Source organism: Grampus griseus (assembly GCF_964374135.1).
Source record: "Grampus griseus genome assembly, chromosome: 13".
Taxonomy (NCBI): domain Eukaryota; kingdom Metazoa; phylum Chordata; class Mammalia; order Artiodactyla; family Delphinidae; genus Grampus; species Grampus griseus.
Genome location: NC_139007.1, coordinates 50670591 through 50696671, shown reverse-complemented (window position 1 = coordinate 50696671; position 26081 = coordinate 50670591). Strand labels below are relative to the sequence as shown.

The 26081-nt window shown below is 38.4% G+C and overlaps 1 protein-coding gene across 8 annotated transcripts in view; it reads left to right on the top strand.

The window, feature by feature from the left end:
* The window catches only part of TRDN (triadin), a 373155-nt gene extending 349583 nt beyond the window's left edge, over window positions 1-23572 (top strand). For 6 of the 8 annotated variants that reach the window (XM_082668827.1, XM_082668826.1, XM_082668822.1 and 3 more), the window contains 3 exons: window positions 15942-15983; window positions 17796-17834; window positions 20637-23572. In XM_082668827.1, coding sequence (XP_082524953.1) covers window positions 15942-15983; window positions 17796-17834; window positions 20637-20776 — 221 coding nt within the window. In that variant the 3' untranslated portion in view covers window positions 20777-23572. The remainder of the gene's footprint in view (window positions 1-15941; window positions 15984-17795; window positions 17835-20636) is intronic. The other 2 variants (XM_082668823.1, XM_082668821.1) reach the window with 1 other exon arrangement.
* Window positions 23573-26081: the final 2509 nt, after the last annotated feature.

Here is a 26081-nt window from a genome sequence, read left to right as displayed (position 1 = left end):
TATATTGTCTGCTTTAGTAAATATTCCATATACTATTGAGAATAATGTGCATTTTCTAATAGTTGGAAGCACAATTCTATATCCGTTGAGTCAAGTTTGTGTGTGAAGATACTCTGTATCTTCATTAATTTTTTGAATATTTGAAGTATCAATAGTTGAATAAACTGTATTGAAATCCCCTACTATGATGGAAAGTTATCAGCTTATGCCTATAGTTTTTTCAATTTTTATGTTAAAAACTGTTTTGTAAGTTTTATACTAGTTTAATTATATCTTTCCGGTGAACTGAACATTCATCTTTATATGATAACTTCTGTATTCCTTATAGGGATCTTTTTTTAAGTGTAGTATGTCTGATATTATAATTATTCCAGATTTCTTTTGGTTAGTATTTTATCAGAATTTTTTTTTACATCTTTATTGGAGTATAATTGCTTTACAATGGTGTGTTAGTTTCTGCTTTACAACAAAGTGAATCAGTTATACATATACATATGTTCCCATATCTCTTCCCTCTTGCGTCTCCCTCCCTCCCACCCTCCCTATCCCACCCCTCTAGGTGGTCACAAACCACCAAGCTGATCTCCCTGTGCTATGCGGCTGCTTCCCACTAGCTATCTATTTTACATTTGGTAGTGTATATATGTCCATGCCACTCTCTCGTTTTGTCACAGCTTACCCTTCCCCCTCTGCATTTCCTCAAGTCCATTCTCTAGTAGGTCTGTGTCTTTATTCCTGTCTTACCCCTAGGTTCTTCATGACATTTTTTTTCTTAAATTCCATATATATGTGTTAGCATACGGTATTTGTCTTTCTCTTTCTGACTTACTTCACTCTGTATGACAGACTCTAGGTCCATCCACCTCATTACAAATAGCTCAATTTCGTTTCTTTTTATGGCTGAGTAATATTCCATTGTATATATGTGCCACATCTTCTTTATCTATTCATCCGATGATGGACACTTAGGTTGTTTCCATCTCCGGGCTATTGTAAACAGAGTTGGCTTCTTTAAATATATTTTCTCTTTGCCTTTTATCTGCTACAGTTTCACTGTAGTTTATTGGAACAAGAGCTTCTTTTTATTGTGAAGTGCTTCCAGGACACAATTTTTTTTTCTTTTACCAATGTGGGGGATTCATAGCCATTATTTCTTCAAATATGGTGTCTTAATTTATTTCCTACTGCTGATTAGGAATCTGTTATGTATGTATATTATTTGTTCTCTCTTAACATCTCTTTCAGATTTTTCATCTCCTTGTGTCTCGATGCCATATTTATTCTGATTAGAATTTAATCAGTTCTAATATATATATTCACTAATTATATCTTGAGCTCTATATTATTTTAACTAATCCAATGAGCTTTTATATGTTATATTTTTATTATAAATTACTTTTCAAATCTTATTTGTTATTTTCACAATCTCCTATTGCTTGTCCTTATAAATTTATATTCTATTTCTTAAAACATTTCATATATATTAAATTTTGAATTAGAAAATCTCAGTATTTGAAGTACTTTGTGATATAAATTTGTTGTTTGTTGCTTTTTCAGACTGTTACTCATGATGGTCTTTTTGTGTTTGGGACTTTGATTATGAGGTCCTATTTATTTTTCTTTCCCTCATTTTTATCTGACCTTATCTTTCTTTGTCTCTATTGTCCCTGTCCTGCTCAACTTTTATTCCACTCCTAGCAGCTTCTTACCATTTGAGGGGTCCTGCCTTGAAAGTCAACACTGGCTCATCAGTTTCTCAAGGTCATAGGGTACCTGATGGCATCAGCACTCAGACCTCACGGTGAACACTTTATGCTCACCTGCTAATGACTGGGCAAAGTCCCTCCCAGTTTCAACTGATGATCTCAAGTTGTTCTGACTCACTTTTCAGAAAATATCTGTTGGCTCTAGTAGGGTTCCCTATTTTCAGGTATCTCAGAATCCCCATTGTTTCTTCCTGCTTCCTCTTCTGCAAACACTGATACCTGGTGGGTGTTTGACTGGCCAGTTGTCCCCATTCACAAGTACTTTAGGGTTCACTCCATTTTGTAATAAATATTGTCCATGGCCTTTGCTATCTGTTTTTATGGTGGGATTTGGAGGAGATCTGAAAACTGCCGTCTTCTCAGGAGCCCCTGGGACAGTCATATGTTCATCCCACTGTCTCTGACCTAATAAGGGCGCTTAGCCCCTGCACCCCCACTTTGCTCCTTGTACACTTAGTTTTTGAGTTCCAGTTTTAATATAATCACTTGTCCTCAGGATGACTTCACTTTTCGTGTATCAGCAGGGTTTTGTCCCCTTCCTGGAGCAGGAGGGAGGATTCTGTTTGGAGATTCCTTTACTTCCTCTGAATGCAGCACTACAACAAAAGATGTGATTTCGTAGTTGTCGTTATTGTCTACCATAGTATCAGAAGTAATAGTGCCTAAGAGTTTTTTTAATGTCACCCACAAATCTTTTTTGTTTTTTGGTTTTTTTTTGCGGTACACGGGCCTCTCACCGTTGTGGCCCCTCCCACTGCGGAGCACAGGCTCCGGACGCGCAGGCTCAGTGTCCATGGCCCACGGGCCCAGCCGCTCCGCGGCATGTGGGATCCTCCCGGACTGGGGCACGAACCCGCGTCCCCTGCGTCGGCAGGCGGACCCTCAACCACTGCGCCACCAGGGAAGCCCCACAAATCTTGTTTTAACCAAGGTTCATGCCTTACTTTTCTAAATTAAAAAGTAAAATATCTGATAGCCTCGTTCCAAACAGCTGTATAAAATTAAATTTGTTATTAAAACTTTAGACAATCTTAATCATAGAATCCTCAATTTAATCTTCTTTCAAACCAAACCATCCTCATCCTCAGTTAATACATAAAGACACAAACCTTTGAAAAAGGAAAACATGCCTTCTTGTGGTATATATATGAAAACTTAATTCAGGATAAAATGATTGACTCCCTTTTTTATTGGAGGCCCCTTGGTGAAATGGAATCTTATTGGATATCACTTGCTGCAATGGAATGTTGATGGATACTAACATCAGTGTAGTTTTTGTTAAAAACAAATTAGCAATGAATACATGGTAGAATTACGAAAGTCCTCACAGGGTAGTGGCTGATAACAGGGAAACTGGTTTCAGATGGACTGGGTTCCCATCATGACTTAAAAGCTTGGGTAAATTGCTTAACATCTTTGTGCTTAGTAGTCTTATTTTTTTCAATGTGAATAGTGATAATAAAATTACCTAATTGAAATTTGGGGAAGATGAAGTAAGATAAAAAAGAGTGCATAAGTGACTGGTGCATAGTAAGTGATCATTAATTGCTATCTGTGAGGATGATGATGATAATGATGAAAATAGGTTACTTCCCTTGTTAGAGATAGGCTTTGCTTATAAGATTTTGTGTCAAAATGGATGAAACAATGAGATAAAATAAAAATTTAAAAATCTCACTTATTTTGGGGTGAACTTAAAACAATCCTACTTTTTTAGAAAATGAGTGCTTAAATTCATGGAGATTTTGTTCCAGGAGAAAAAATAATGGCGCACTTACTTTTGGCCGAAGCCTTCTAAATAGGCACTAGCTGCAGTGCTCATCCCCTGTGATCACACCTTCTAGATCCCAGAGAAAGTCTGTGTATAAGGCATAGTTGGTGAAATGTTTGTCACTGTCCATTATTAGTCTTCGGGTACCAGCAATGTGGCCACGTTCATTTACTGGTGATGGTAAGTTGTTCTGACATTACCCTCAAAACAGTTGTGTCTTATCCCTAGAGTGACGGGACAGACACTCAGAAAGGATTACATACTTCATTGAATACCCTTGGCTTCACTGTGTGCAAAAGTCCAAATGTGAATTGTTTCTGCATACTTTATTACTCCCTGCGGGCAATTCCAAGAATCTGTGGAGATTGCTCAGTGTAGCAGTTAATTTTCTTTAAAACTCATGATCATTTTAAATAATAGAATGTATAGAAGGAGCATTTCACACCTGACAGCTAAAATAGACTAGCTGTCAAGTGTTGCCTTGAACTACTATAGATTCTTAGGATGTCTTGAAAAAACATAAACTCTTAGACTATAATATTCTATCAGGCTATTTACAGATAATCTATCAAAAAATCAGCTGAGAAAATAATTTGGAGCTTTCAATATTTCTGCAGACACAAGATGATGCTGTGAATTAGATAAAGTAAGAAGAGTGAGGAAGAATACAAAAATCCAGGCTAAGTTACTTTTGTGTCTGTGCCTAAGGATCCTAGATGCTTACCTATGAGTACTTCCTGAAACTCTGCACAAATCAGAATAGACTGCCAGTAGAAATAAACATGCAGTAACTGCTGGTACATACACATGCATTATTTAGGTAGTTTTTATTTATTTATCCTGTTTGCTAAGAGAATGCAGAGCAAACTGGGCACTACACAGGAAAATGTTATCTGTAAAAATAAGAAAAATAAATTTAACAGTCTATGCTATCAATGTGGATTCTTTAAAATTGTCCTTCTCTCCAAATTACAATCTCTTTTAATCTTTTCCCTTTTTTACCCACCACTACCCTCTCATGCTCAGGTGAAGAAGCATTGCTTCTTTATCACTCCATGTTCCTCCTTGACTCCATCCTTTCTTGCTTCCCCTGCTCCCTCAATCCCACATCTTCAGTTCTCACTCTAAGAGATCCTCTTCCCCCTGCTGACAAATATCTTCAGATGATTCCCTTGTATAAAATGTCTCTTACCATTTCAATTACTGAAGCTCTTGTGCTTTGGTTCTGCTTCCATTTACACCCACACTTCTGAACTAAGTTTCCCACCAATTCTTCACCACCTCTTCAGTCTTTAATTCCATGAAATCTGAAAATTAACCCTAACAATTTCCAGAAATAGTGCTCTTTTTAATTTTTTTAAATTTTTCTTTCTTTATATGTTCCCATATCTCTTCCTTCTTGCGTCTCCCTCCCTCCCACCCTCCTTAATCCACCCCTCTAGGAGGTCACAAAGGGCCAACCTGATCTCCCTGTGCTATGCGGCTGCTTCCCACCAGCCATCCACTTCACGTTTGGTAGTGTATATATGTCCATGCCACTCTCTCACTTTGTCCCAGCTTACCCTTCCCCCTCCCCATATCCTCAAGTCCATTCTCTAATAGGTCTGTGTCTTCATTCCTGTCTTGTCCCTAGGTTCTTCATGACCACTATTTTTTCTTTTTAGATTCGATATATATGAGTTAGCATACGGTACTTGTTTTTCTCTTTCTGACTTACTTCACTCTGTATGACAGACTCTAAGTCCATCCACCTCACTACAAATAACTCACTTTTGTTTCTCTTTGTGGCTGAGTAATATTCCATTGTACATATGTACCACATCTTCTTTATCCATTCATCTGTTGATGGACACTTAGGTTGCTTCCATGTCCTGGCTATTGTAAATAGAGCTGCAATGAATATTTTGGTACACGACTCTGTTTATTTATTTATTTTGCGGTACACGGGCCTCTCACTGCTGTGGCCTCTCCCATTGCGGAGCACAGGCTCTGGACGCGCAGGCTTAAGCGGCCGTGGCTCACAGGCCCAGCCGCTCCGTGGCATGTGGGATCCTCCTGGACCGGGGCACGAACCCGCATCCCCTGCACTGGCAGGCGGACTTCCAACCACTCCGCCACCAGGGAAGCCCACGATTCTTTTTGAATTATGGTTTTCTCAGGGAATATGCCTAGTAGTGGGATAGCTGGGTCGTATGGTAGTTCTATTTTTAGTTTTTCAAGGAACCTCCATACTGTTCTCCATAGTGGCTGTATCAATTTACATTCCCACCAACAGTGCAAGAGGGTTCCCTTTTCTCCACACCCTCTCCAGCATTTATTGTTCGTAGATTTTTTGATGATGGCCATTCTGACTGGTGTGAGACGATATCTCATTTTGTATTGATTTGCATTTCTCTAATGATTAATGATGTTGAGCATTCTTCCATGTGTTTGTTGGCAATTTGTATATCTTCTTTGGAGAAAGGCCTATTTAGGTGTTCTGCCACTTTTGGATTGGGTTTTTTGTTTTTTTTGACATTGAGCTGCATGAGCTGCTTGTAAATATTGGAAATTAATCCTTTGTCAGTTGCTTCACTTGTAAATATTTTCTCCCATTCTGAGGGTTGTCTTTTCGTCTTGTTTATGGTTTCCTTTGCTGTGCAAAAGCTTTGAAATTTCATTAGGTTGCATTTGTTTATTTTTGTTTTTATTTCCATTTCTCTAGGAGGTGGGTCAAAAAGGATCTTGCTGTGATTTATGTCATAGGGTGTTCTGCCTGTGTTTTCCCCTAAGACTATTAGAGTGTCTGGCCTTACATTTAGGTCTTTAATCCATTGTGAGTTTATTTTTGTGTATGGTTTTAGGGAGTGTTCTAATTTCATTCTTTTACATGTAGCTGTCCTGTTTTCCCAGCACCACTTATTGAAAAGGCTGTCTTTCTCCATTGTATATTCTTGCCTCCTTTATCGAAGATAAGGTGACCATAGGTGCGTGGGTTTATCTCTGGGCTTTCTATCCTGTTCCATTGAGCTATATTTCTGTTTTTGTGCCAGTACAATACTGTCTTGATTACTGTAGCTTTGTAATATAGTCTGAAGTCAGGGAGCCTGATTCCTCCAGCTCCATTTTTCTTTCTCAAGATTGCTTTGGCTATTCGGGGTCTTTTGTGTTTCCATACAAATTGTGAAATTTTTTGTTCTAGTTCTGTGAAAAATTCCAGTGGTAGTTTGGTAGGAATTGCATTGAATCTGTAGATTGCTTTGGGTAGTAGAGTCATTTTCACAATGTTGATTCTTCCAATCCAAGAACATGGTATATCTCTCCATCTATTTGTATCATCTTTAATTTCTTTCATCAGTGTCATAATTTTCTGCATAAACGTCTTTTGTCTCCTGAGGTAGGTTTATTCCTAGATATTTTATTCTTTCTGTTGCAGTGGTAAATGGGAGTGTTTTCTTAATCTCATGTTCAGGTATTTCATCATTAGTGTATAGGAATGCAAGAGATTTCTGTGCATTAATTTTCGATTGTGCTACTTGACCAAATGCATTGATTAGCTCTAGTAGTTTTCTGGTAGCATCTTTAGGATTCTCTATGTATAGTATCATGTCATCTGCAAACAGTGACAGCTTTACTTCCTCTTTTCCAATTTGGATTCCTCTTATTTCTTTTTCTTCTCTGATTGCTGTGGCTAAAACTTACAAAACTATGTTGAATAATACTAGTGAGAGTGGGAAACCTTGTCTTGTTCCTGATATTAGTGGAAATGCTTTCAGTTTTTCACCATTGAGGACGATGTTGGCTGTGGCTTTGTCATATATGGCCTTTATTATGTTGAGGAAAGTTCCCTCTATGCCTACTTTCTGGAGGGTTTTTATCATAAATGGGTGTTGAAGTTTGTCGAAAGCTTTCTCTGCATCTTTTGAGATGATCATATGGTTTTTCTCCTTTGATTTGTTAATATGGTGTATCACATTGATTGATTTCCATATATTGAAGAATCCTTGCATTCCTGGGATAAATCCCACTTGATCATGGTGTATGATCCTTTTAATGTACTGCTGGATTCTATTTGCTAGTATTTTGTTGAGGATTTTTGCATCTATGTCCATCAGTGATATTGGTCTGTAGTTTTCTTTCCTTGTGACATCTTTGTGGTTTTGGTATCAGGGTGATCGTGGCCTCATAGAATGAGTTTAGGAGTGTTCCTACCTTTGCTATATTTTGGAAGAGTTTGAGAAGGATAGGTGTTAGCTTTTCTCTAAATGTTTGATAGAATTTGCCTGTGAAGCCATCTGGTCCTGGGCTTTTGTTTGTTGGAAGATTTTAAATCACAGTTTCAATTTCAGTGCTTGTGATTGGTCTGTTCATATTTTCTATTTCTTCTTGGTTCAGTCGCGGAAGTTTGTGCATTTCTAAGAATTTGTCCATTTCTTCCTGGTTGTCCATTTTATTGGCATATAGTTGCTTGTAGTAATCTCTCATGATCCTTTGTATTTCTGCACTGTCAATTGTTACTTCTCGTTTTTCATTTCTAATTCTATTGATTTCAGTCTTCTCTCTGTTTTTCTTGATGAGTCTGGCTAATGGTTTATCAATTTTGTTTATGTTCTCAAAGAACCAGCTTTTAGTTTTATTGATCTTTGCTATAGTTTCTTTCATTTCTTTTTCATTAATTTCTGATCTGATCTTTATGATTTCTTTCCTTCTGCTAACTTTGGGGTTTTTTTTTTTGTTTGTTTCTTCTTTCTCTAATTGCTTTAGGTGTAAGTTTAGGTTCTTTATTTGAGATGTTTCTTCTTTCTTAATGTAGGATTGTATTGCTGTAAACTTCCCTCTTAGAACTGCTTTGCTGCATCCCATTGGTTTTGGGTCGTCGTGTTTTCATCCTTTTTTTCTAGGTATTTTTTGATTTCGTCTTTGATTTCTTCAGTGATCTCTTGATTATTTAGTAGTGTATTGTTTAGCCTTCATCTGTTTGTATTTTTTTACAGATTTTTTTCCTGTAATTGATATGTAGTCTCATAGCACTGTGGTCAGAAAAGATACTTGATACGATTTCAATTTTCGTAAATTTACCAAGGCTTGATTTGTGACCCAAGATATGATCTATCCTGGAGAATGTTCCATGAGCACTTGAGAAGAATGTGTATGCTGTAGTTTTTGGATGGAATGTCCTATAAATATCAATTGAGTCCATGTAGTTTAATGTATCATTTAAAGCTTGTGTTTCCTTATTTATTTTCATTTTGGATGATCTGTCCATTGGTGAAAGTGGGGTGTTAAAGTCCCCTACTATGATTGTGTTACTATCGATTTCCCCTTTTATGGCTGTTCGCATTTGCCTTATGTATTGATGTGCTCCTATGTTGGGTGCATAAATATTTACAATTGTTATATCTTCTTGTTGGATTGATCCCTTGATCATTCTGTAGTGTCCCTCTTTGTCTCTTGTAATACTCTTTGTTTTAAAGTCTATTTTGGCTGATATGAGAATTGCTGCTCCAGCTTTCTTTTGATTTCCATTTGCATGGAATATCTTTTTCCATCCCCTCACTTTCAGTCGTATGTGTCCGTAGGTGTGAAGTGGGTCTCTTGTAGACAGCATATATATGGGTCTTGTTTTTGTATCCATTCAGCTGGTCTATGTCTTTTGGTTGGAGCATTTAGTCCGTTTACATGTAAGGTAGTTACCGATATGTATGTTGCTATTACCATTTTCTTAATTGTTTTGGGTTTGTTATTGTAGGCCTTTTCCTTCTCTTGTGTTTCCTGCCCAGAGAAGTTCCTTTAGCATTTGTTTTAAAGCTGGTTTGGTGGTGCTAAATTCTCTTAGCTTTTGCTTGTCTGTAAAGGTTTTAATTTCTCCATCAAATCTGAATGAGATCCTTCCTGGGTAGAGTAATTTTGGTTGTAGGTTTTTCTCCTTCATCACTTTAAATATGTCCTGCCACTCCCTTCTGGCTTGCAAGGTTTCTGTTGAAAGATCAGCTGTTAACCTTATGAGGATTCCCTTTTGTGTTATTTGTTGTTTTTCCCTTGCTGCTTTTAATATTTTTTCTTTGTATTTAATTTTTGATAATTTGATTAATATGTGTGTTGTTCTGTTTCTCCTTGGATTTATCCTGTATGGGACTCTCTGTGCTTCCTTGACTTGATTAACTATTTCCTTTCTCATATTAGGGAAGTTTTCAACTATAATCTCTTCAAATATTTTCTCAGTCCCTTTCTTATACTCTGCTTCTTCTGGGACCCCTATCATTAGAATGTTGGTGCATTTAATGTTGTCCCAGAGGTCTCCTAGACTGTCCTCAGTTCTTTTCATTCTTTTTTCTTTATTCTGCTCTGCAGTAGTTATTTCCACTACTTTTTCTTCCAGGTCACTTATCCATTCTTCTGTCTCAGTTATTCTGCTATTGATTCCTTCTTGAGAATTTTTAATTTTATTTATTGTGTTGTTCATCATTGTTTGTTTGCACTTTAGTTCTTCTAGATCCTTGTTAAACGTTTCTTGTGTTTTCTCCATTCTTTTTCCAAGATTTTGTATCATCTTTACTATCGTTACTCTGAATTCTTTTTCAGGTAGACTGCTTATTTCCTCTTCATTTGTTTGGTCTGCCGGGGTTTTACCTTGCTCCTTCATCTGCTGTGTTTTTCTCTGTCTTCTCATTTTGCATAACTTACTGTGTTTGGGGTTTCCTTTTCACAGGCTGCAGGTTTATAGTTCCCATTGTTTTGGTGTCTGCCCCCAGTGGGTAAGGTTGGTTCTGTGGGTTGTGTAGGCTTCCTGGTGGAGGAGACTAGTGCCTGTGTTCTGGTGGATAAGGCTGGATCTTGTCTTTCTTGTGGGCAGCACCACATCAGGTGGTGTGTTTTGGGGTGTTCGTGACCTTATTATGATTTTAGGCAGCCTCTCTGCTAATGGGTGGGGTTATGATCCTGTCTTGCTAGTTGTTTGGCATAGGATGTCCAGCACTGTAGCTTGCTGGTCATTGAGTGGAGCTGGGTCTTAGCGTTGAGATGGAGATCTCTGGTAGAGCTTTCGCTGTTTGATATTACGTGGAGCTGGGAGGTGTCTGGTGGACCAATGTCGTGAACTAGGCTGTTCCACCTCAGAGGCACAGGCGTGACACCCGGCTGGAGCACCAAGACCCTGTCAGCCACACAGGTCAGAAAAAAGGGAGGAAATAAGAAAGAAAAGAAAAGAAAAGAAAGAAAGAAAGAAAGAAGGAAGGAAAGAGGGGGGGAGGGAGGGAGGAAGGAGGAAAGAAAGAAAGAAAAATAATAAAGTTATTAAAAAATTGTTAAAAGTTTAAATGTAACAAATAAAAAAGAAAGAAAGAAGAGAGCTACCAAATCAAAAAACAAATCCACCAATGATAACATGTGCTAAAAGCTATACTAAAAAAAAAGCAAAACCAGAAACAAACAGACAGACAGACAGAACCCTAGGACAAATGGTAAAAGAAAAGCTATACAGACAAACTCACACAAAGAAGCATGCACATACGTCTACAGTTGCTCCCAAATTCCACCGCCTCAATTTTGGGATGATTCATTGTCTATTCCGGTATTCCAGAGATGCAGGGTACAGCAAGTTGATTGTGGAGATTTAATCCTCTGCTTCTGAGACTGCTGGAGAGATTTCACTTTCTCTTCTTTGTTCGCACAGCTCCTGGGGTTCAGCTTTGGATTTGGCCCCGCCACTGTGTGTAGGTCGCCTGAGGGCGTCTGTTCCCGCTGAGACAGGAGGGGGTTAAAGGAGCAGCTGCTTCGGGGTCTCTGGCTCACTCAGGCTGGGCAGGGGGAGGGAGGAGTATGGATGCGTGGCGAGCCTGCGTTGGCAGAGGCCGGCGTGACGTTGCACCAGCCTGAGGCGCGCCGTGCGTTCTCCTGGGGAGGTTGTCCCTGGATCACGGGACCCTGGCAGTGGCGGGCTGCACAGGCTCCTGGGAGAGGAGGTGTGGAGAGTGACCTGTGCTCGCACACAGGCTTCTTGGTGGCGGCAGCAGCGGCCTTAGCGTCTCATGCCCGTCTCTGGGGTCCGTGCTGATAGCCACGGCTCGCACCGTCCCTGGAGCTCGTTTAGGCGGCACTCTTAATCCCCTCTCCTCGAGCACCCCAAAGCAATGGTCTCTTGCCTCTTAGGCAGCTCCAGAGTTTTTCCCGGACTCCCTCCTGGCTAGCTGTTGTGCACTAGCCCCCTTTAGGCTGTGTTCATGCCGCCAGCCCCAGTCCTCTCCCTGCGATCCGACCTCTGAAGCCCGAGCCTCTCCCAGCCCCCGCACTCCCCGGCGGGTGAGCAGACAAGCCTCGGGCTGGTGAGTGCTGGTTGGCACCAATCCTCTGTGCAGGAATCTCTCTGCTTTGCCCTCTGCACCCCTGTTGCTGCGCTCTCCTCTGCGGCTCCGAACCTTCCCCCCCCCGCCACCCGCAGTCTCTGCCCGCGAAGGGGCTTCTAGTGTGTGGAAACCTTTCCTCCTTCACAGCTCCCTCCCACTGGTGCAGGTCCCGTCCCTATTCTTTTGTCTCTGTTTTTTCTTTTTTCTTTTGCCCTAGCCAGGTACGTGGGGAGTTTCTTGCATTTCAGGAAGTCTTCTGCCAGCATTCAATAGGTGTTCTGTAGGAGTTGTTCCACATGTAGATGTATTTCTGATGTATCTGTAGGGAGGAAGGCGATCTCCACGTCTTACTCCACCGCCATCTTGAAGGTCTCCCCAAACTAATAGCTCTTAAAAACTTGTGTCTATAGCTCCAATTCAGTGAGTATAAAGAGCTATACAAATGCCAGCCCGTAATACCAACATGTTCAAAAGATCAAAATCGTAGCCACACAGACAAGAACTCCCATTTGTTCAATGACTCTGCTACAGTGGACACATCTGCTTTAGATGGACGGTTGGATTTCCTGATATTTATGGTTCCTTTGGAATCTAAGTTTCTATGTAAGTATAGGATGGAGTCTACAATTTGAAACTCAAGATAATACATTTTTATTCTTCATTATTTGGAATATGATTGCCTACATTACTTATAGTGGCTAGGCAAACAGAACAGATATTATACTTTCCTCTTCATCGTCATTACCATTTCCAAAGGCAACAGGGTAACTCGTGTATTCGTCCACACTTAAGGAAAACAGATTGTTGGAAGAGCAGAGGGCCACGCTTAGAGGAACACTGTTTTATCTCTGCTCTGTACAAGTGCATGGCTCACGTGTAACTTTGACTCTGTCTGAGCATGTTGGCAGATACTTGTTGAGCAATATAATGCATAGGTTCTGGAATCAGAGAGTACTGAGTTTAGAAGGCCATTCTCAAAAGGTAGAATGGCATAGTGGTTAACAACACAGTCTCTGGAACCCAAATGCTTGAGTATGAATCCTGATTTCCCCACTTACTAGCTCTGGGACCTTGACTTTCTATCCTTCAATTATCTCTTCTGTAAAATGGGAATAATAATAGTGCCCTCCTCACAGATTTGCTGAGGAGGTGAAATGTGTTACTATTTGTGCTTAGTACAACTGATGGGACATTATAGGTGCTCTCTTTGTGCCATAAATGTAAATCCTCATTCAAGTGGATCTGACTCAGGCAAGTTGGGATTCATGCTCTAGCCCTGCCACTCACTCATTTTATGACCTTGGGCAGCACTTAACCCCTCTCTGCTCTATCTATACAGGAGATTTAAAATAAGAGCACCTACCTCAGAGAGGTGTTGTAGGGATTGAATGTGCTATACATGTGAAATTACTTAATAGGACCCAGCATGTGGTAAGTGTTAGGAAATACTATTATTGCTATCATTAAAAGTGATGTTGTCTCAGGACTTCCCTGTTGGCGCAGTGTTTAAGAATCCACCTGCCAATGCAGGGGACATGGGTTCAAGCCTGGGAAGATCCCACATGCCACAGAGCAACTAAGCCTGTGCGCCGCAACTACTGAGCCTGCGCTCTAGAGCCCGCGAGCCACAACTACTGAAGCCCGCACGCCTAGAGCCCATGCTCCGCAACAAGAGAAGCCACCACAATGAGAAGCCCGCGCACCGCAATGAAGACTAGCCCCTGCTCTCCACAACTAGAGAAAGCCCATGCACAGCCATGAAGACCCAACGCAGCCAAAAAAAAAAGAAAGTGATGCCTCAACTCTCCCAGTTTTGTCCATTAACTCAATACACATCAATTCTAAACTTTTCCAGACATCTTGCCTTCTCTGTCTTGCTTCTTTCTAGACACTTGCAATTTCATGACTGGCCAACACCACAACTGAACTCAAAGAAAACGAAACTTTTCATGATCCCCAGCTAATAAGCGCCTCTTAGGTTTCCCTCCTTGCTGGGAATAACACCACTACCTTCCTCCAAGCTCAAATAGTGGATGGTGCTATCCCTTATTGTATTCATCACTTTCACTCACACATGCCCAATTCTATTTAACTCTGCATAGAAAGCCTCATTTACTCTCAGCTCCTTCAGTGACTCCTAGTTGCAGAAATCATGGTTTCTAGGTTGACTATTAAAATGCATTCCCAATTTCTTTCTCTGAATCCATTCTCTTATGTTCTAGGCTTGTTTTTACTAAGTACATCTAAAATATTATTTCTCTCTTGAACAACCTTCATTTGCCATGACATTAAATAGAGACAACTCAGCCTGATCTGTAAACACCTTGCACATGACGATCCTATCCAACCTTTCCAGATGTGGTTCTCCTACCGTCCTCAGCATTTACCGTGCTCCTCAACTATCCTCTGTCCTTTGCTGGATCTAGTCTTTCTTCATAGTCTTTCTAACTACCCCTCCGCCAAAAGCAAGTCACTCAAAATTCCCCTGGCACATTTTCATACTTCTTTTATAATAATGACTGTATCCATTCAGAGTCAAGTATTTTGTCCAAACCACCACTTGCCCAATCAAGGCACAAGTTACAAGAGTAAACGTATTTAGTGCTTTTCTCCATTTTTTGTATTCTGAGTAGTGACAATCGCATGAAGTATTCCTAGATCAGTAAACTGTTACTGTTAAGTTGCTTACACAGAGATTGCATGTCTACGGCAATTGCCCTAGGCTTACAGTTTACCTTGTGCCTCTGTTCTCCTGGTTAGCCTGAGTGATTGACGTGTGACTCCGTTCTTGCCAGATTTTATCACCTGGAGCTAGTTTACTCTGGTTCAGAATACTGATTTTGCAAAAGAGAGGAAGCTTAGGTTGTTATTCTATCCATATTTATTTCCCCATGAGTAACAAATAGATCCAGAGAATAGGTGCCTTAGTTTTAAGTGTGCTATTACCTACAAAAGTAAAATCTATATTTCTTGTACAAGTACCTTGTAACATTTTAATTTTGTAAACATCCTTCATAGAAATTAGCAGATTTTGACTGCACAATTAAATATAGTTATTACTTGATTCATCTAAGAACTGATATCTTTAAAAAATAAGTATTATTTTACTTAAAAATATCATTTAATCATTCCCTGATTTATAATTGTTGATAGGATAGTTTTAGGTCACTTAATTCAGTATTTAATTGAGTTAAGCCTGTATTTAAATATTTTAAAAACTAATTAGGTTGAAACGTTAATAATTCACCATAAAAAATGCTAGCAATTTTGTTTCTTTTTCCCATTTTGTTCTTTTACATAGTAACATCTCTTCCTGAAGGTCACATTTCTTCCCTATTAGAGAAAATTTGTATACTAACTTATTTTACCCCTTTTGTATTTGTGGACAGCTGGTATGCAAAATCTGAATAAACAATACAAAAATGACCCTCTTTCCAATCATGACAAGTGCTAAAAAATTGATATAAAAATTTAAAGATCATTTAATTATATTAGAATGATCTCCGACTTAAAGTTACTCCCGCATTATTCCACTATGTACCTTTTAAGTAGACTACACAAAAGACCAAGCGATATACCTAATGCACCTGAAGAGTCATCATTTATATATTTGAGTTTTGTTCAGCTTTTAATGCCTTTTCATTGCCTTTACAATTGTCAGAAGTCAGTCAGCTAATAAAATACATGGGCAGAGATTTTCCTCTTGATCTGCCATATGTGTATGAATTTATTTACCTCAAATTCCCGAAATTCCAAAAGTGATTGTGGTTTCGGGAAGCAGTTTTAGGAGTCAGAGGAGGACAAGCATGTTTGGGAGGGTCACTGCAAGCTCTCCTTGCCCTAGCCAGACTTTGCTGGCCTGCTGACCACAGTCCTGGCACAGCATCTATTTCCTCCCCACCCTCTGCCCAAGTCAGAGAAGTTACCTTATTTATCACAAAGTTCTTATTCATAGAGACACTTCATGCTGAGTTTATAGATTAAGAGACCCTCTAGCTCTTAAAAACCTTTAAATACAATATTTCCTCTTTGGGAAATCTGAGAAATAGATCATGAATTGATATGTCTTTCTTTACTCTCTAGGAGAAGATTCTGAAGATGTACCAGCTTCAACGAAAGCTAAAGGTAAAATTGTTATCTTCAGTTCACTATGAGTTTTCTCTTAAGTCTGCAATATTTTTTCTGTTTGTTTTATTTAACTATTCTTGATCTGGTTTTCAGCTTTACCTAAGCAATGTTTAGAGGTAGACTTATTTGTAAACAAACAGTTTTTATACGTTATTTGGAAAACATATATATGTATATCCATATATTGAAACCTAACTGGTCACTGATATATTTACAAGTAATTATTGAATAATTAGTTGGCCAATCTGCTTACAATAGCAATATTTCAAAATTATCATTTCACCAGGGATTGGGGAGATGTTATTTGACAGCAGGAGGTTCACATAAATGTTCAAATATGAGATTGATGTGTTTATTAAGAAAAATTAAGATAACTTGCCTATGCTGGCAACAATAGCATAGAGGAAAGATGGAAGGAAGGAAGGAAGGAAGGAAGGAAGGAAGGAAGGAAGGGAGGGAGGGAGGGAGGAAGGGAGGAAGGGAGGGAGGGAGGGAGGGAGGAAGACAGATCTCAAACCTCAGAAAAATTTGCTACAACCAGATACATGACCTTAGGCGAGTATTTCCAGGACTAAATTTCCTCATCTGTATTGTAAGGTTTTCAACTAATTTAATTTAATGCATTTTTTTCCTGAAGGGTTTCCTGGCTTCCTAGTTTGGCTTGTTATGTGATAGATATTTGCTATTCTACTTCGAGACTTGCCTGTGGACAATAAGAGTTTACCTAAGAGGTGTTCTTGTCATCAAAATATAAGTGTTGTGGCAGTGTCTGGAATTAATTGACAGTGTGGAAAATAGCACTTTGAGAAAAGACACAAGAGAATAGTTTTCTGATTCTTATGAAATGATTTACACTCGTCTTAAGATATTTTTGAATACTAAAATTTTTAGATTTTTTAAAAATTGAATTATTAAGAACTATAACTTTTAATATATTTTTAAATTTCTAGACCATAGCTTCTCAAACAATTTTATACACAAATCATTTGGAAATCTTGTTAAAATGAAATAAGTTGAGGTTGGGGACCAAGAACTGTGTTTATATCAGTTTCCCAAGTGATGCTGAAACTGCTGGCACATGGATCACACTTTGAGAAGGAAGTTTTTTGAACTCATTTAGAATTTGATGAAATCTAAAACCTGCTTTAGATGAAACACACACACACACTCATATCTTAACATTTCATAGTTTTACAGGAAACTCGCAAAAGTTCATCTGTGGACACCAGTTAAGAACTTCTAACCTGGGAAAGGGGGTTCAAATGGATAGTGTCAAATTATCCTTTGTGAGATATACACATGGTGCATGTCACTCAAGCAAAAGAGTCCTTGAGAAGGAAAGGATACAGAATACTAGCCTGCTGCTATTCTTTCAGGACAAGGATGATCATTAAAACTTATGTCTCTCACAAATTTAAAATTATTTTGACTAAAATGTTTGTTTCATAGCCAGATTCCATCCTTACCATATTATAACTCTGAGCATCAAAAACCTCTTCTGAGAAAGGAATGGGTGTCAGCTAGCCCTCCATTAACATCAGGACCAGTTTCTATCTGAACAATCGCCTGTAACATTTCCCATTCTTTTCTTTCATTGCCTCCTCTTCTACTCCTGGATCTTACCTACTAAATTTTGTAGTTAAAGGCTGAACAGAATCTGAATAAGAACCTAGAGTATGTTCTAAGGAGGGCAAGTAGCTCCTGTTTCTTTCATACTGTGCATTTTTTGGCATTTTTCAGTTCCCTACATATTTGTATAATAGCTGTGAATGTACAAGTTATTTACTTTCATATTTTTGTATCTACTAGAAGAAGCTGAAGATGTGTCTTCCACAAAGAAGCAAAAAAGTAAGTTTTTTTAAAAAGATTAAAACTACTGAGGCATTCTGTAGATGGTATATATAAATTGAAACTTTAGACTCCCTTAAGAAGAAAAAGAAGAAGATTTTTAGCACAGACATGAAGAATAACATTACAGTAGGTCTCTTACATTTCAAAGAGAAGTTCTGCATTTTTTGCGTCAGGCAAGTGGCACATATTTGGAGGAATTACAAAGCAATGATGGAAGTGGCACTTACTACAAACCGTTCTACACAGCTCTGACCCTGAGCACTCCAACCGAATCTGTGCTTAAATGCGTGCTACTGTCTGCTTTGTAAAAAGACAGCTGAAGTGATATGCTGAAATTTTTTATATCAAAAAGAAGAAAATGTAGAAATAGGTCTCAGCAATTCAATTGCTTAGAGACTCATTCTAAGAATGAAAGTTCTTTTGGATTGTTCTCGATATATGGCAGGCTCTTAATGTTCAATCTTTGGGATCGTTGATTTTAGAATGCAATCAGTATTCATATGCAGTTACAAAATTCAATGTCCAAGATTCTCATTATTTCAGTACTTCTAAATTAGATATTTTTCTTCAGATGGTAAAGCAATACATCTTGAATTCACATATGCATAAGAGTCATTGCTGGACAGACTAAAGGAAGCAATTTTTAAAATAGGTGTAACCTAAGTTTGCTTCACATAATGCTTTTAAAGTAAAGAATAGACATTTATCTGAGGAAATGATGTCAATCATGTTCTCTGGGTTTCACAATGTTTCTTAGATGTATTTCTGAAGGAAATTACAAAAATGCCCTCTATAATAGAAAATGCCTCCTGTTCTGTATTAATACTTGAATTATTGAAGAAATATTAAGTGCCTACTATGTTCTAGGCACCATTTAGATGCTGGGACTTCTGCAACAGATAAGAGGGATACTCATTATAACCCTTCATATGATCAGGTTGTGTGGAATATAAAGAAATAAGCAGTTTTAATGCGTTCAGATATGGTTGCAAAATCCATAAAGTCAATCTGGGCATGTTTCTGATTTATATAGCAATGCTTTCCCAATTGTTAACCTACTCATAACAAATTGTGGCTTTATCACATAACACTCAAAATCTCTTATTTCATAAATAAATATTAAAACATAATGAGATAGGTGGATTATATTAATGTCAGTTTCATGGTTGTGATATTATAGTATAATTTTGAAAAGATGTTAACCATTGGGGAAAACTAGGTGAAGGATACGTGGGCTCTCTCTGCATTATTTCTTACAACTGTATGCGACTCTACAATGATCTCAAAGTAAAAGGTTTAATTAAAAAGAAGTAAATAAATAAAATAATTCCATTATTTTAGTAAAAAAAAGCACCAAGGTATCAAGTACTTTAAGTTCATTTGGGGATTTACTTGTAGCAAAACAATATTTTCTATTTTCATCTTACCATGAAGCAATTCTATAGTTTGATATTCATGAGCCTTTTATATAAGATCTAGAATAGGCAGCTATGATGGTATTTTCACTAATAACTATTTGACATCAATAAAAGAAATGTCAGAACAGTGCCTACGGATCAGAAGGTTCAGCTGGAAAGTAGCCTGTTGTTGATGGACTCTGCCCCTTTTAGTACTGGTGCTGCCGTTTTCTGCCATCCTTCTGTGTAACCGTCCAACACCCAGGGGTGAGGGGGGTTGTGTTCCTGCCTCTGTCTGAGGCTAGAACAAAATAGAAAACAATTCTGGATGAGATAGAGTGGAAAGGAGAAGGACTAAACTCAAGATTTCTCCAAACTTTTCATCACTAAAAACCCAATGATTAAAGTCAGCTGACATCATGGATGATGAAATCAGAATAATCCCTTGTTGCTTTCCTTGGCTTCTTTCTACACACACTTTGCTTTATTCTACTTCGTAAACCCTTAGGCTCACATGGATTTGGCCAGCACGCCCCTCACCCCCATATCCCACATACCGCTAGCTGCAATTGTCATTCTCTTTCCTGGCCATGTGCAAGAAGTCTGTGGTTGGTTGACAGAATGCAAATGGATACGATGGACCACACTGAAGAGTCAGTAGGGGTCCATCATGGTGAGGAGGGGCTAAACTCACCATCTCTTAACAAAACTGCTACCTGGAAGCCTCGGCTCACTGGGCCCAGAGCTCATGCCGTATCCAATGCGCACACTGCCTCGCTGGGCTTTAAGTCCTTTCCTGTGTTGTTTTCTACTCTGACAACAGAGCTGCTATCTGGAGGCACTGCCCTAGAGAGTAACTGTGCCATCTCAGGAGAGTGCTTGCCTCCAGAGTAAGGGCAAGTGGAAAACCTCAAGACTTTACAAATCACAAGACTCTCTGTGGTGTTATTAACACACGCACGCGCACGCACACACACACACACACACACACACACACACACACGAGTTGGTTACTTTGCATATTGATAAGCTCATGTTTTGAAACCTGTTACTACATACCAGTTTTTCCAAATACTGTGCACATCTAGATTCCTATAAACTAAACACTTTGACTTTCTATGCCAGGCTTTTCTTATTATCATTTTAATAATGGCTTATTATGTGCCAGGAAGGATTTCAAGTGGTTCACATATATGAACTTATTTAATTTCCACAATATTTCTGTGAGGTTTTTTGTTGTTGTCTTGATTTTACATGTGAGGAACTTGCTGGTTGTTGCCAAGGCTATCTGGCTGGAGAACCCATGTCCATATGTATTGTATTAGACTGCCTCACAGTGTTTTACCTCTGTTCCTAATCACATTCTACTTGTTTTAATAAATCATCATCCTCTATTCTTTAGGCCCCATCAGCTTCTTCCAATGTGTCTACTTGGATGGATACAATGGCTATGGATTTCAGTTTCCTGTCACTCCTGCACACCGCCCTGGAGAGAGCTCTGGCCAACCAAGTACTCCAGAACAGAAGCAACAAGGACGATAAGACACATATACACAGCCCTTACAAGTGCTTTAAGACTTTGAAAATAGGATCTTCTGTTTGTCCAGAGTGGCACGTGCAATTGAAATCATATAGTCCAGGGAATTTCTCTGAAAATATTTTACCCTCCTGCCTGGTGTAGAAAGAAAGAGTGAGCAAAGGGATCGAATGATAAGTAGACGAGTTGGAGGGTCTGGCGCTCAAGAATCTGTCATTTGTTTGTTGCTGGGTGTGGGTACTTATATTTTTCTATTTCCACTCGCTGTAGGGTTGTTCACAAATTAGGTTACATTTTACTTAATAATGGTCTTTTAAACATAATTGACACAATGACAAAATGAAATTTCTGGCTTCAGTTAGATATTTACTTTGAAGTGAAAACACGGACTATGCTTCAAGTTTAAAGGGTGTAGGAGCTCATACAAAGGCTGCTCTTTTGCATCATGTAGGTGTCTAAACTCAATTTACCCAGTAAGCTGATGTTTAATAGTTTGTTTTAACATCTTTATTGGATTACAATTGCTTTACAATGGTGTGTTAGTTTCTGCTGTATAACAAAATGAATCAGCTATACATATATCCCCATATCCCCTCCCTCTTGAGCCTCCCTCCCACCCTCCCTATCCCACCCCTCTAGGTGGACACAAAGCACTGAGCTGATCTACCTGTGCTATGCAACTGCTTCTCACTAGTTATCAGTTTTACTTTTGGTAGTGTATATATGTCCATGCCACTCTCTCACTTCATCCCAGCTTACCCTGCCCCCTCCCCGTGTCCTCAAGTCCATTCTCTACGTCTGCGTCTTTATTCCTGTCCTGCGCCTAGGTTCTTCAGAACCATTTTTTTTTTAGATGTTTAATAGTTTGATTTGATTTCTGTCTATCTCTATTTTAGTTGTGACTATGCTCTAAAAATGAGTAACAGTTGCACCAAAGGATGCTTTAAGTTCCTTATGATGCTCTTTTAGAGCTCAAAATATCTCTGACCTTTAGACATGATAAGATGGAGTAGAAATGTTTGATGAATCTTATCTCTAAGATTTGTCTTGAATTACTATTAGGACATTCACTCCAGTGGAAATACACCATCCAGTTAGGAAAGTCTGGTGAATCATTTGTTTAAGTATAAGCAAATGAGATGTAGAATTGTCAGATTTCTGCAGACTGTGCCCTAATGAAAATGTCATCTGGGTGAAATTTTAGATCAATCACTAAATTGGGGTGACAGATACAAGAGTATTTTCATTTCACTTTAATAGGATCATTCTATGGAGTTAAACAGGTTTTATTTCTCAAAAGAGAAAAATATGAATGTCATTAGAGGTGAAGGAATACGTTTTAACCATAAGTGCTTCACGAGATGTCTTACTTATTTTTTAGGTAATTGGTTACCAGTGTCAGTGAAATGAATGACAATCTTTAACTTATTTTGATGATGCATCATTGGGAATAACTACTATAGTTTTGCCATCCTTTTGTCTCCCAGTGATATCAACACTTGTGTTTTTTACCACATTTTTCTATCAACTCTAAAAGTCATGCCAGGGAATTCCCTGGTGGTCCAGCGGTTACGACTCTGTACTTCCACTGCAGGGGGGAAGGGTTCCATGCCTGGTCGGGGAACTATGATCCCTCATGCTGTGTGGCGTGGCCAAAATAATTAAATAAATAAAAGTAGAAGTCATGCCACTGTGACCTTTATCATGTTTACAGTTGCAATTCAACTTATGACACATTAACTCAGGAAATAAATTGAGTTATTCTTTCAGGCTTTATAATTATCTTCAGCGAAGTCTGAAGTAGACAGAGCCGACACTAGCCAAGTCATTTATTTTCAAGGACTGCAACTAAGTTTTTTAGCTCCAAGATGTAGAACTCTGTTTTACTAGACTATCATTAGGGTAGGACATTAGTAACATGTTAATTATTAATAATGAATTTTCAGTGACTTTTGTGAAAAGTTGATCTTGGCCACAGGCTGGTGGACCTAACTTACACCACAAAAGCCAATGGTACAATGAACCAAGATTAATGACACTCCTTACGTGGGGTGCCTAGAAGTGTGTAACTTCAGTACTGACCAGATGGTACCATCTTGTAAAGCCTCTTCATGTAATAATGAAAACTTGTGGAAAGGACAGTGGATGAAGTTTATTGCTCAACTGCTGCCCTAGCTTGTCCAGTTTAATGACTAAAGGAATAGAGAGCAAATATGACAGTTTTCTCAATTTCGTAGAGAAGAATGGTTTCATTCTTTTCCTTCAGTGACTATTGAGCATTTACTCTTTCTAGGGCACTGTGTTAGGCACTGGACTATATAAGAAAAATATCAGCGATAAATTCTTTTCCCAGCGCTATCCTGACACAATATGTGGCCTTGGAAAATTTGCTAAACATACTGCGCTTGTTTCCCTGTGTGTAAAATAGGGATTTCAGGACAAACAACCTTATACCTCACAGATGTACTGTGGAGACTGACAAAATATCTTAATACAGATATGACATAAAAAACATTTTCTGAAATAATACTTTTGGATGTGGCAGTACTTTTCCCTCTGAGTGCATTTCTATATTATTTTATTGTTTCTTTCACGCTCATTATGAAAACTATTTGATAAAAAAGTTAAATATGACGATTTCTTGTAATTAGAATTAGACAAATGAATTATGATGTTAACGATATTAATAATAATTGTTAAGGTTTATCTGCTTAAAGTTACAATGATAAGAGCACATGAAAAATATTAACTAAACTCATCTGTTCGTATGAGTCCATCAAATAAAGTATTTCTAGTCCTTTCATGTTTGTGCTTTACATTTTAAAAGGAAAAGATAAATGGTTGGTTAAAAGTCATTGTCTTTAGTAGTTCACCTATAATTCATGTCATATTGGTCATGAACATGTAAGTAGTTAATAACTGTTTCAGTTCTTCATTTTGTCTAATTGGTATGAGCTACCCATCCCAACTCTTTACTCTGCCCCACACTTTACCTCTTATTAATAGATGAAGGTCTATAGAAAATAACTACCTAAGGTTTTAAATTTACATTTAGTTTTCATAAAGCCTGATAATGGGGCAAAGCTTTTTCGAAATAATTCCCATGAAAAGTGCTGGTATATTGTTTCCTTCTGGTACATCCCTGTCAAAACTCCTCATGGAATTATTGTGGAAACTAAAACTGTATTTTGAGGGACTCATATTATTTCTTTGAGTTATTTTACTGGAAAAATCAGAGAGAATAGCCAATATTATTGCTGATTGAAAACTCAGAGACCATCTAGCCCAACTGGCAGTACAGAAAACAAACCTAGTCCCTATAGAAATGCATAAATTTGCCCAGTCACCAACTGCGTCAAAGCCAGGCCTAGAATATTAGTCTGCTAGCTCCCAAATGCCTTTAACTTTGTACTCAGGGTGCTATTACAAATCTTGGCTACTTTATCCAGCATCTCAAAATTTATTTTTAAATTATAATCGGTGTTAGAAATGTAATCCTGTGTGCAAAGACTTACTTTTTTCTACGTGAGAGCCTAAAAGGACCTTAAGTTGCATTCATTTGCTTTAGAGATAAACTGAATCTCAAAGATGTTAGGTGACTTGCCAAAGGGATTGCTAACTAGTAACAGAACTAGATTGAGAACCGGAATCTTCTGTTTTCTAATCCGCTGCATATAACCCACCCGGTGTGACTCCATATAAGTCTCCACCATCATCAACTTCCTATGTAATTTACACACTCATTAAGATGTGGAAACAGCACAATTTTCCAGGAACAGGGTTTCAGACAGCACTCTTTGCCCTACTCCTTTCAGACCAATACTGCTGCTACCCTGTACCTGTTCCCCTTCAATAATCATATATGACCATAAAACATTTAGAAATTCCTGTGGATGCTTCCCTGTGTGTATAAAAATAGTTTTATTTTTCCACACAGTTTAACTGTAAAAAAGTCAAAAGTCACTGAAAGACCCCAAATAAAAAGAAAACAACTCTCTTTAATCTCAATGCATCCAAAGATGCAGGTTAACAAAATAAGTAAGAAAAACAGATGCTAACAAAAACACATTTAGACTCTAAAGGAAAGCTCCAAATAAATGATGAATTAGTGCATATTAATAATTAGAGTCATACAAATTTCAGAAGAAGTGCACGTTAATAAAGTGGTAATAGCAAAAAAAATATTGGTTTTTCACACAGCCATGTTCAGTTCCAGGCCATGTGCCCTCTTCAAGATCATCAATTTCTGAGTCAATTCTCCATGTTGAAATTTTAGCAAGAACTAACTGCTTGCATTAGGTCATTAGGGCATTTTACTTTTTTTCCCCATTACATCCAAAGCTCTCTTAAATAAGTTAATAAGAGGTTGGGATCCCTCTGAGTAGGAGGGATCCCTCAGGATCTCTCTGAGTAGAGTTTCCAGGTCAGATGTGTTTTCAGAACAAGTCTGCTGTGGTAGAGAGCCCTGTGGCCTAAGGGTCCTCAAACCTGAGGTCAGATTCTAATTCTGGAGTAACTCTGGTCATTCATCTCCTCTGTTCCTCAGCTCTTCATCTCGAAACGAAAACAAATGTTCCTGCCACACAAGGTCATTCATCTTTGGTGAGGAAAGTTACAGGAAAGTACCTTGGAAAGTAATATTGGTAAGACCTTTCAAACTCCTTCTGGTTTTGTTATTAAATGGTCCAGCTATGCTCTGAACTGGAGACCTAGCATTGCTAAGTGTCATGAGCTAAAACAGCAAATGAAAGCCAGACCGGCATGAGCCAAACACAAAAATGGGAACATCACCACTGGCAAAAAAATGTTTGCTTTAAAAAAATTCACTGTTTTGTGTTCTTTTCATGGAGCTGCTATAAATCAGTGGCAGCAGAATATCCTTCAAACCATTGAGTCAGAACCCACGGAGCTTGTAAGATATCTGTGAAAAGGTAGTGCTCTGAATGTAAAGCTGAGACAGAACACCAACTGAGTCTTGTACCCTAGACACTGCCACAGAATCGAACATTTGTTAGAAGGTCTGAAGGTGTTTCAGCAATGTAAGTTAGTGAAGGCGGTGTCAAAATAAATACTACTGCATCTTAAAACAAGTAGCATACGTCTTGGCTTAGAGAATAACTCTCTCTCTCCCTCTCATATTCAGAATTCAATGGCAAATCATTTGTATATTTGTATATATTTGATGCCATCATGGACAGAGTTGGGATGATCTGAAAAGAACGTACATTCTTTAAAAAGGAGGCACTATTTTATAGAAAAGACAAGACAGCTGTGAATTCCAGCAATTTTGAGGGACAAATGTAGCAAACA